Here is a 12,042-nt window from a genome sequence, read left to right on the forward strand (position 1 = left end):
TTCTAATTAGAACTCGTTTTTTTTCCATCCTGAAGCTACTGCCATAAATTTTGCTACATTTACAAGTATTCTCGAGTACAGGTGACTTGCTGAATATTCACAATTTACTTTCTCCATCACCAAAACAAGCCACAGCAAAAAAGTTCTAAAAAATTGACAATTGACAATTGACAATTGACACATATAATATAGACTTCTTGCGTTCATTAAGAGTTAGAAGGTTTAGGACAGCAGATGACTTTTTTCCAACACAATATGTTGCAAAAGCAGTAGCACCGCCCAATAAATAAAATCAGTGAGAACGTTCTTGCAGTGTATTACTCCAAAATAGATCATACATTTCCCTACATCATCATGGTGCTCCAAAATTTTGTAAGCCTCAATAGCCATAACCATTAATCAATGAAAACATGTGAGCCTGCGATGCAGATAATATCAGGCCAAGAACCACAGGCCTAACAAATTTAGCTATCTGCATGAAAATGCTACATAAGTTTAAAGCTCATAAAATAGACACAGAAATATAAAAGAATAGATACGAAGCCTACCAAAACCAGCCAAGAATTGTCCTGGGGATTATACTTGTCTTGGAAAAGATCAGGAAAGCTCCCAATGACAGCTGAAGCAGCAACACGGACAAAGGGGTATATTGGATAAAGGAACCTGCTGGTTAGAAATGTATCAGTCATCATAACATTTGACCCTTTCTTGTCTGCTTAGATTGGCACCGTACACAAGATTGAGCATCTATTTATCTATAAAACATAGATTAACTGACCAAAAGGACATTTTTTATGCAAAGCAAAGAACTTAGAATGACAGCACATTTGCAGCTACATGCAAACAAAAGATTAGAAAAAAGTGAGATAATAATCCAGATCTTGATAAAATAGTTCTATTGCACATGTTTCCAGCATAAAGTTTGTGTAAATTGTGTCATGATGTAAACTCTCTATCAACATCTTCTATGAATTTGTGATCGGACAAGAAAAGGTAGGATTCACCATTGTCAGGGAAGTTTTAATGGTGCAGTTGTGTGCTTTACATGTGAGGAGGAAAAAAACGAAATTATTTATAAAATTTCAAGAGACTTTCTTCCATGCCCACAAAATGTTGCAGTAGAAGCATTCAAATGAAGGAAACACTTCCCCTACTGATGTAATATGAATGAACAAAAACCATATTAAGTACTGATTAGAGGAAGAGTCTATGACACGTCAGACTGCATGACATGATTCTCATACGTGCCTTTACTCATGCAAGCTCACTCCAATGCATATCTCTTAGTAGCGACTTGGATTCTTCTTGGAGAGCAAATTAAGACCATCAGGTTCAAATAGACATTTCTAGATTAAAGTTTAGTTGATTTTGCCACAGAGCTTTGGAGAAAACAAAGTTCGTAGTTCATATTCATGACAAGACCTTTCCCTTTTGTTCTCCATTGTCAAGTTACATTCCAATAAATAGAAAAATAAGAACATAAATTGTAACTCATGAACTTCCACTCAATTCAACTAGAATTACCCAATTAGATGCTTCGCACCGAGTCTAAACTTTCAACGCCCTTTCTTCTTGTTCTTGCACTAGGCAATATCCTCCCAAACTCTCATTTTAAAGAAATTTAAGTGACGTAGAATATGAAATCTGAATAACAAATGATCATTCAAATTATTCATCCAGACAACTATAACACCAAAAGCTGCCTGATAGTAATCATTCTGATGATTTATAGGGAAATTTAGCAACACAAAAAGGATGCGATTGCCACTAACTTGAGGCGGGTTCATTCTGCACTAGAGTTTATGGTAACCAAAAGTATACCATAAACTAGGGACACAACTGCACACCAAGTAGACAGCAACCTCGACCTTATCATGAGACCAAACTTGTGTCTAAAACTGGGACAGAGTATCTTTAACAAGTTGCAAGTTGAAAGCAAATAATCTCGTGCCAATTTGTGCTACAAAAAAGTCAGCCTTGAGAGAGAACTCCATAGGCAACGTAACATGTCACTGACCCTCAAATATAAGAAATATACCGAGCTACCATTCACTAGAATTTCACTCGTAGTTAAGATTGGAGGTTCTAAATGGCAAGAAAATGAACATAGCTAACTATAGAACAATAAATTTAATTAGTGGAATGAAAAATGCCAAGACACAAAAATTTGGAATGATTTGCAGAAACATTCAAATCCATATCAAAACTTTGTACAGGAAGATACGCACAAGTGAATACAAAAAACTAGGAACCTAGACTTTTAAGGCAATAGTGAAAAACAAACCTTTCTTCTTTGTGTGGTTGCAAAGACATAAACCCCAGCCAACAATGGACTTATAAGAAGAACAGAGGTGACCGCGCCAGCCGAAAACGTTGGCTTGAATCTTCTATCCAAAGAGTAAAGTGTAATGAGCAAGAAAGCCAAAATCGAGAAGGGCCAGCCAAGAATTACTCCAATTGCTGCAACAGCAACAATTGGAGTTTGATTAGAATTATCTATGTTAGATTATATCTTGAATTAAAATTATTTTCATTAGAATTTTAGTTAAATTATAATATCAAGCTATGAATAATTAAGGTATGGGAAGCTTTCATTAGGTAATAAACAATAAAAAAAAAATCGAATTCTTTCAGGAAACTTTGCTAAAATTCTCTCCCCCTTCTTCAGCATCCATCATTGTGTTACAAATATTTCAGAGTTTTTTCTCCTTTTCAGCCTTTACTTTTTGCTATGATATACTATTTAAAATTCAAGCCAGCAAGAAGGGCCCATTGTAACAATAACAACCCATTTTAAGGCTGCGCTCGGCCCATTTTAACGTCAAACCACCACCAAGAATGCACGTGACGAAACCCTTCCTGAAAAACAACTAAATTAATCACTCGTCCTTAAGAATCACAAAAGAAAAAAAAAAGAAAAAAAAAGAGTAAATTATAATTTAGTCCTTTTATTCCTAAGGAACTAATAAATTAATACCTTTTATTTTATTTTAAAATTCATTCGTTGATTTCTCGAAAAGAAAAGAAAAGAAAAGAAAAGGCATGCGTTGATTTGTTGACTCAAATTTTCCAGAAGAGAGTAATTGCAAGACCACTTTATAGTTTAGTATTTACCATAAAATACAGAAGTTTTTTTTTTTTTTTTGGTATTTGTGGAGTAACAGAGGGCTCAAGCCTATGAAGAAACATGTTTACACTTCATATGTAGGAAGGAAGAATCTCTGTCTCTCTCTCGGCGTGTATAGAGAAGAGAATTCGTCCATTCTTTCTTTTTCTCATCACGAGATCTGCTTTTCTGCTCTAAGCCTTTAACAAAAGTAGGATCATGCACAGGGCATGAATGGAGATGGTCTCAACCCAACTTTTTATCCCTTTCCCATGCGTCTATTCATGTGGAAGAAGACTAATTTTGAGGAATGACAGGGGAAATAATAGATCAAAAGTCGAGTTTAATCACAACATGACCAAAAACTCACCATATCATCGTTCGTATTGTATCAAGGCATAAGACAACAAGCAGTCATATAGCATATATACTCTATTTTGCATTAAAAACACAAGTCGTTCAAAGAGTTTATCTTCTGGTGTGGCCGAAACAAAGACCATTTGCCTCAAAAGAGTATTCAAGCACAGCAAAATGATCATACAGTGGGCAATATAGCCCCAAAGTTTAGACCACAAGGCCGATAATTTTGACAGCATCCCTGTCGATAGCATTAGCTTATTGTATTTTGGGCACAACCCATCTATAGAAAAGGAAAGGAAAGGATAACAGCCCGTAACCACCTCCTAGGTTCTTAACCAGTGTTCTGCATGCCAGCAGCAATACCCTTCATGGTCAAGATAAGAGTGTCCTCCAAACCAGGTCCATACTCACTAGTAGGGTTCAGTTTCACCAGTTCATCAGCTGGATTGCTTGATTCCATTATTTCCTTTGATATGTGTGGTCGTGTTGTTACATTGTAGTTTGGATCACGGATCCGTTTCAGTGTGTAGGCCTGGCAGACATTGAGGGTTGTGATGTATGAATCACGCAGCCGCAGTCTTTGTTTCAAGTAAGGGTCTCCTTCAAGAAGATCCTTGTGTCCAGCAATCTGAAAAGGAAATGCATTAGCTTTTCCAACTTCTTTAAATCAACTGCTAGTTACCTATTTTGATCATTAGGACAAGATTTGTAATTGGGGGCAGGGCATCGAATTTTGGTAGAGACTTAACATTGAAAAGATTTGACTTTCTGTTGTTTAGATATTAGCAAAATGTATAAAAGGATGGATAGAAGTCTGGTATTTTCCATTTCTATACCCCTTTTAATCTGTAACACGCTGAAAAGATTAAGAGGAATTCTATCCTGGTGAATTTACCTGGAGAAGGAGGCCCTTGGTTTCCTCATAGTTGGCCCTCAACTTCTCGCCAAATGGCCATAGATCCTGAGAAACAAGGAGTTTGTCATTCAAGGCAGCGATTCCAGGGTCTCCCTTGGCGAACACCATTTCAACCAAATCAATGGTGACCCTAAAGAAAGGCCATGCATTGTACATCTCTTGCAGCATATGGAGATTTCTAATGTCCTTCTGAATGATATGTTTGAATGCTGCTCCAAAGCCTAGCCATACAGGAAGATGGAATCTTGTTTGTGTCCAGGCAAAGATCCATGGTATTGCACGTAGAGATTCAATTCCCCCACTAGGCTTTCTCTTAGATGGACGACTTCCAATGTTCATCCTACCATACTCCATCTCTGGTGTGGCCTACAATCATGAGAAAAACAAGCATTATTTACAGGCTTCTAATAACTCAAATGGCATCAGTAACAACATAGTACATGTTTTACTTACAAGACGGAAATACTCCACAAATCGTGGTTCTTTGAAAACTATAGAACGATACTCCTCCGTCGCAACAACTGCCATTTCGTCCATCAGGGCTCGCCATTCTGGTTTTGGTGAGACTGGGGGATGCATACCATGCTCAAGAGTGGCAGCTGTAAAACGCTGAAGCGTTCTAAAGCACAAGTGCTCCTCTCCAAAACATTTCTCAATAACTTCACCTTGAACAGTGACACGAAGAGAACCATGAATAGTGTCTGGTGGCTGAGACAATATAGCAAGATGAGTGGGACCACCTCCTCTTCCAACAGTCCCACCTCGGCCATGGAACATTGTTAGCTTCACACCATATTGCTTAGCTACCTTTATAAGTTCCTCTTGAGCCTTGTATAACTGCCAGGCTGCAGAAAATCTTCCAGCATCCTTGCCAGAATCAGAGTATCCAATCATGACTTCTTGTATTCCATTGATACGGTTTCTGTACCAATCTATTGAGAAAAGCCGAACCAAAGCAGCAGGAGCTGCCTCCAGATCTGCAAGCTTCTCAAATAGGGGAACAACTCTTAATGGTTGTTTTACATGGCATTCACGCTGAAGGAGCTCAACTGCAAGCACATCTGATGGGGCAGTTGCCATAGAGATGATGTATGCTCCAAAGTTATCTGCTGGCAGTTCAGCTATGACATGAAACGTGTCCAACACATCAGAAATTTCTTCTGTTTTTGGAAGATCAGGACCAAACAGTGGGCGCTTGCCTCTGAGCTCTGATAAAAGCCATTCCTGCCTTCGTTCTTCTGACCACTCTCGGTAGGAACCGATTTCCAAGTGCTTGGTAATGGCATCTAAGACATCAGTGTGACGATCCGACTCTTGTCTAATGTCAAGTCTCACCAATGAAAGTCCAAAGGTGGAGACTTGCCTCAAGAAATCGAGAAGGCTTCCATCAGCAATTGTTCGGTCACCACAAGAGCACAGTGATCTATAACAGAGTTCCAAAGGTTCCAAGAACTACATGAAATTATAAACCCAATCATTACCATATCTATTTACATATAACTAAACACAACATGATAATATAGTTGCAATTAAAAAAAATAGCGGGGGGAGGTGACCAAAGATATGATACCTGCTCAACATTTATGAAAGTTGCTTCCTCTGGAATTTCAGAGATCCCATGGGATAGCAATTGACGAGAGCGTTCACGTGTCTGATACAGCTTATCCCTCAGCTCACCAAGAATCACACGATAGGGTTCATTTGGAGGAATTTGTTTCCAAAACTCTGCAACAAGAATAATGTGTATGATCATCACATCAGTAAGATAACTAATTTATGGTAAGAGACTGTCATGGATTAAGAATGAAATTTACAGAAATAAGAGGAAGCTATATTTAATAAACAGAAGGTTATATAGCTTTGGAAATTTTAGTAGGGTTTCCTACTTTGAGGATACAAAACGCCTTTTTCCCCAAGTAGGGTTAGCAAGGGATAACTATAAGCGCACCACTATAACAAAACACTGTGACCACATTGTGTTAATCAGGTCTCTGCAAAAGCATTGGTTGGGTTGGGAGGTTTTATGGGATGGGGGCAGCTATACTTTGTGGAACCCATAGCCTAGTGGTCTCCTAATTAACTGAAGAAAAAGAAGTCAAAAATATATTTTGCTGATAAAAAATAAACCATCATGACGTGGTGTTTATATGAATTGCTTTTTCTCAGTGTTCCGTAACAAAACAGGAACAGCTCACTAAAAAAGACATCTATGAACAAACAGTGTATTGTTACGTGAAATGGAAATAAGAAATTGACAAAATAACATTTCAGATTTTACCTATGTAGTGTTTTGCATCTCTCTTAGAGGATCTGTGGAGTTCATCCGCGCGAACACGAAGCTCATCACTACAGCGCCACATGGACAACTTCCAGGGAAAAACAAGAGAGGAAATTAGCACAATGACAATGAAAAGGTAATGTGTTAGAAAAGGTCTCTCTATAAATAACAAAGCTCCAACAAAATACTAGCAGAGAGGGACTGAAAACCTCAAACATCAGATCCTCTATTTGGGAATAATACAAGTTAGCAGCCATCATTCTTGCCAACAAGCAAACATCCCTCGTGACCTCAGGAGTTACCCTTGGATTACCTACATTTTCATATCAAGCAAATATTGGCTATGAGCAAGAGAGAGTCACAGACTTAAATTTATACAAGAAATTCAAATATTCCCATGCCTAAGTGGAAACATTTTCATAGAAGGAAAAGATCATACCATCACGATCGCCACCCATCCAAGACGAGAATTGAATGAGAGGGGCATTGTAAGGAACTCGTTCATTAATACCAATGTTTTTCAAAGCAGTATCAACACGGCGCAAGAACTTTGGGACACCCTTCCAGATTGTCTCATGGAAGTAGCTCATTCCAGCCCTCATCTCATCTTGGGGAGTTGGAGGGGTTCTTCGAATCTCATCTGTACGGAAAGCAGCTTGAATCTACACAGAAAACAAATATACACAGAAAGGGGAAGGAACATTAGCAATTCTTTTGGTTCTATGAAGTAAAACATAACTGATCTGTATATGTTTTTAGTACGAGGGCATCTGCTGGACCATGCTGCAAACTAATTCTTGGTTCTGATGGAATATTTACAAACAACAATCCCAATCAAGTTGTATTACCCAAAAAGCCACTTTTTAAAGTCAAAACTTATACTTTGCATTGTAACGCATGACCAAATAACCAGAAGAAGAAAAAAACACGTGATAAAGTCGAGCCTGTAGTTTGTCTAGGATTTTGACAAATTGTTGGGCAGTTTATATACTCACTCAAAGACATAAAACAAATAGGAAGGCTTTGCAAAAGAGGAATTATCATAGATCCTCCTTCTCAGAAAAATCATTTGTTCAGTGACCAAATGCGTCCTTTCATCAAAATTCTGTACTAGAAAACCAATCCATCACCCTCACTTCAATTATCCAGGTAGCTTATGCATTTAGAATACAACATATTCTACTCGATTGAAGTTATTAACAGTTAATTAAGCTAATAATCTTTAGACATAGGAGATGTTCTTTCAAATTGCAGAGAAATTTAAATTTCTATATTTCTTGCAGGGTAAAGGGGATTGCTACAAAGTTATAAACTTGCATGCAATATAATGTTCGCACTCGTATTCATTTAAATAAATACAAGAGATTTCTAATAAAATAAATGCAGAGTGACCTGTAGAATCAAAGGTTTAAGAAATAACATGAACACAAAGGTTGGTTTACAAATGTACAGAATAAACTATACTTTGTATAACTCAAAACAGAGTTTAAGCAAATAGATACCTCTCGCTGCAAAGCCTCATCAAGCTCCTGCTTATCATCAGGAGTGATGTCTTTGGCATACAACTGAGCCAAGCAATTCCGTATCCTGGACAACGAGAGTAAGTAAAACAGGATGCCATCAAAATCAATGCTCAAAGGGAAACGACGAGAGCTGAAATCTCAAAACAGAACTGTAGGGTTAGAAAACAAACCTTGCATGCTTTTGAAGCAAAGATCTTCGGACTGATTGCGTAGGATGAGCAGTAAAGACAAGCTCCACAGTCTGATTCTTCAGAGCATCAAAAACTTCTTCAGGAGACTTCTTCATTTCACTAACAAGTCTCTTGAGAGTTTCTTCAATATCTGATTCTGTAGTAGCGTTGTTCTCATCGGCAAAGTCTCCCTTCTTTAACTTGTTCCGTCGACGATGAGCAATTTGAACTTCTTCGGCCAAGTTGGCCAGGTTAAGCATGTGGGAGAAAGACTTCGCAATAACAATGGAGTCCCCAGGATCCAAACTAGTCAGGACACTTCCAAGCTCCTCCAATTTCTTGGGATCATGCTTCCCTTCATACTCAGCAGAAAGCTCGTAGCACTCTTGGACCTAAGCAGAATGCATTAAGAGTTTCGTAAATTAATATACCTCACTACGTAAACATTATTCATCATGTCCCAAAGTAAGGCCCAAAAAGTTCAAGGATGTATATTTCGATGTGAAACTTTTGATCAAACTAAGTAAGACCGTACACAATATGGTCTTTGACGCCTCTAAATCATCCAAAATCCCAGCAAAACCCCAAAAAAAAAAAACATAAAGATCTCAAATTTACAGCATATCCAAAAGAACAATTCAGCAATCAGGTAATATTTGAGTGTTTTGCGCCTTGGAGAAATCGAAGTTGAGAACATATTTGTTCTCTTAATGATAATAAAAAAACAAAAAAAAACAAAAGTGAGATCAAGTTCAATAATGTTCACCGTTTCCTTGAGATCCTCTCCATGCAAATCTTGAAGAATGTCAAGAAACCGATCCAAAAGCAGAGCATCATACTCAATCAATTTGTCATCTTCACTCACTTTTCCAGGAGCCAAAAGCCTAAGCTGTGCATCAATCGATGCCATCTTCTCTAGATTCCTAGCATTACTATTAGCCATGACTCAACTCCTCTCTGTTTCAATCAAACACAGAAAAATAAAGACCGTTAAAATTTAAACAAGCACGCAAAAAAAAGAAGACAAAAATCACAAAAATCTGATCGCAACCCAATAGAATTAAGCCAGTAAAATCAAGATTTCAATATGACAAAATCCTCGTATAAAGAACAAGAAAAAAAAAAGAGTAGGTTTGATAGAACCAATGAGTTGCATGTAAGAACAGAGGAAACAGAGTATATGATGTCAAAAAGTGGTGGTTTTGTTGGAGGCCCAGATGGAAATTATTGAATACCTGAATCTGGAAGAGTGAGATTTGACAAGAAAGAGAGAAGGCAGTAGGGAGAAGGGGAGGGAGAGGAAGAGGGGGAGGATGAGATCGAGGGACAGAACAAGTTGTCTATATATAGAATAAAAGAAACAGAGGAGGAAGGGGAAAAAAAATTATTTATCTCTTTTTTTTATCTGAAAACAATGTCAGCTAGTGTAGTGGAACTGTATCACTACTCGTCATTGAGATCCACCTCTACTTTTAAAAAAATTATCTCTCTTTTATTTTCTCTGAAAACAATGTCAACTAGTTTAGTGGAGCTGTGGCATTACACTATTACAGTGATGTTCGTTGTTGAGTTGCAACTCAATTTTAAAAAAAATATAAAAAACTTTTATTTTTTTATTTTTAAATTAAATTTTTAATATTATTAATTTGTTCTAATATGTTAATATTAAAAATAAATTTTAAAAAATAAAAGTAAATATTATTTTGATATATTTCTAAATAAAAAATATTTTAAAAAATAATATCTACCGCATTTAAAAGAGGCACTGTAAATATATTTGATATGGTAGTAATATTTTTTTAAAAAAATTATTTTAAAATATATTAAAATAATATTTTTTTTATTTTAAAAATTTTATTTTTAATATCAATAAATTAAAAAAATAAATAAATAAATAATATTAAAAAAAAGACTTTTCCACGGAAAAACAAAACAGGATAAGCAGCTTCTAAAGAAAACAGGCGAAACTTTTGCTATAACTGACGTATTACACGCTCTCTCTCTCTCTCTCTCTCTACATATTTAAACTTTTCGATGAGAGAGAGAGAGAGAGAGATAGCTTTCTTCCTTCTTTTTTTGTACCTTTGTGCTTGTCCTTTCTGACTTAGGTTGCTGGTTAGTGGTTACTAACCGAATATGCTTTCGGAAATGCTGTTTTTATTGATTTCTTTTTTCTTTTTACTTTTTTTACTATCGTTGATGGGATTTGGGATATTTTATTCTTTTTAAATATCTAATAGCTTTTTAAATTTCAAGAGGAAACGGAAAAGGAAAGATAGAGAGAATAGAAATTGCTTTAATGATTTCTAATATATGTATATAATTGATTGTGTATAGCGTATTTAGAAGTATGGTTGTGGTTGTTTTTTACTCAAAAATATATCAAAATAATATTTTTTAAAAAAAAATTATTTTTAAAATTAGCACATCAAAATAATTTAAAAATATCAAAAAAATATTAATTTGAAATAAAAAAATTAAAAAAAAAATCAAATTTTTTTAAAAGTGTTTTTAAAACACAAAAAAAAACAGGCATAATAAGTTTCAATTTTACTTGGATGGGAATAGACTTTCAATAAAAATATGATTTCGATTTTATTCCAAACAAAATTCTCCCTTCTTCTTAATTTTATTTGAAAATTAATTTCTTACACAAAACACTAATAAATTTGATGTTATTGGTAAGTTTCAATTTGTTTCCTTGAGACTTGTTATTCATGTCAATTACCGACCTACAAATGGAATTTCTTAAAATAATTTAATAAGATCATAATCTTGTATCAATTGGAAAGGTACCAGAAAAATTACCAAATACGTATTTATAATTATAATTAGGTTTTATCACTTCTTTTTTATTTGGTTTAATTGAAAACGATGGGAAACAGAAAGATTATCGTAGTGTTGTTTTTCATGTACTCACATTAGCCTATTGAATATTGTACTTAATTTTTACTTCTTGATATCCTTGAAATCTTTACTCCTTCATAAATCGATCATTATACTTGATTTATTTTCAATTTTATCCTTCTAAGGTCTGATTTCATCGTTCGATGTATACATTAATATTTCTATTTATATTATCTAGCATATCTTGTGTGTTATTGAGTATTTTATAATTGATGTATTAATTTCTACTTTCTATTTATTTTTTCCATAGTTTAATGTATTGATTTTTATTTTAAATTTGTTGTCAAGAAAATTAAAAGAATAATGACTAAAATAAAAAATGATAAAAAAAGGTTGTTTTCTTTTTAAAATAGTTCCTCTAAAGTTTTGAATTACATGTATTTGGTCCTTGTTATTTGAGATTTTTGCGCTTCAATAAAAAAATTCTTCAAAAATTTAAGATAAAGTCATTGAAAAAAAAAACAAAAAAAAAAGAAAACGGGTGGTAAGCTATATTTTGACCATCAGATGATCAATTTGATGTCAATGAGTATATCTTGGAGATAAGAATTGACATGAATGGAAGAACAAAAGCAAATAAGACAACAATAAAAAAGATAAAGTTTCACATAATGAGTTAACACACAAATAAGCCTAATTCATATTTTTATTTATGAGAATAAGGCCATAGATCTCTATTTATACTAGTCATAGATCTACATTGAAAAAGAAAAACAAAATCCAATCAATAATATAGAGTTATTTTAGGGGTTCTTAAACTAAAAAAATTAAAATTAAATTAT

The 12,042-nt window shown here is 34.9% G+C and overlaps 2 protein-coding genes across 2 annotated transcripts; both read right to left on the reverse strand.

Annotated features, from left to right (window-relative positions):
* LOC133703598 (dol-P-Man:Man(6)GlcNAc(2)-PP-Dol alpha-1,2-mannosyltransferase-like) lies at positions 1–2,723 on the reverse strand. The gene is made up of 3 exons (XM_062128219.1): positions 2,285–2,723; positions 549–663; positions 1–472 (listed from the first exon to the last, which is right to left on the reverse strand). Exons 1-3 carry the CDS (start codon positions 2,311–2,313, stop codon positions 380–382), a joined length of 237 nt encoding a protein of 78 aa, XP_061984203.1. The 5' UTR covers positions 2,314–2,723; the 3' UTR covers positions 1–379.
* Positions 2,724–3,523: 800 nt separating this feature from the next.
* On the reverse strand, positions 3,524–9,746 carry LOC133672496 (phosphoenolpyruvate carboxylase, housekeeping isozyme). The gene is made up of 11 exons (XM_062092935.1): positions 9,589–9,746; positions 9,120–9,310; positions 8,354–8,745; positions 8,163–8,247; positions 7,100–7,322; positions 6,870–6,973; positions 6,661–6,748; positions 5,953–6,107; positions 4,836–5,834; positions 4,362–4,748; positions 3,524–4,094 (listed from the first exon to the last, which is right to left on the reverse strand). Exons 2-11 carry the CDS (start codon positions 9,294–9,296, stop codon positions 3,798–3,800), a joined length of 2,907 nt encoding a protein of 968 aa, XP_061948919.1. The 5' UTR covers positions 9,297–9,310; positions 9,589–9,746; the 3' UTR covers positions 3,524–3,797.
* Between the last annotated feature and the right edge of the window lie 2,296 nt (positions 9,747–12,042).

The sequence above is a fragment of the Populus nigra genome, chromosome 1, assembly GCF_951802175.1.
Source record: "Populus nigra chromosome 1, ddPopNigr1.1, whole genome shotgun sequence".
NCBI lineage: Eukaryota > Viridiplantae > Streptophyta > Magnoliopsida > Malpighiales > Salicaceae > Populus > Populus nigra.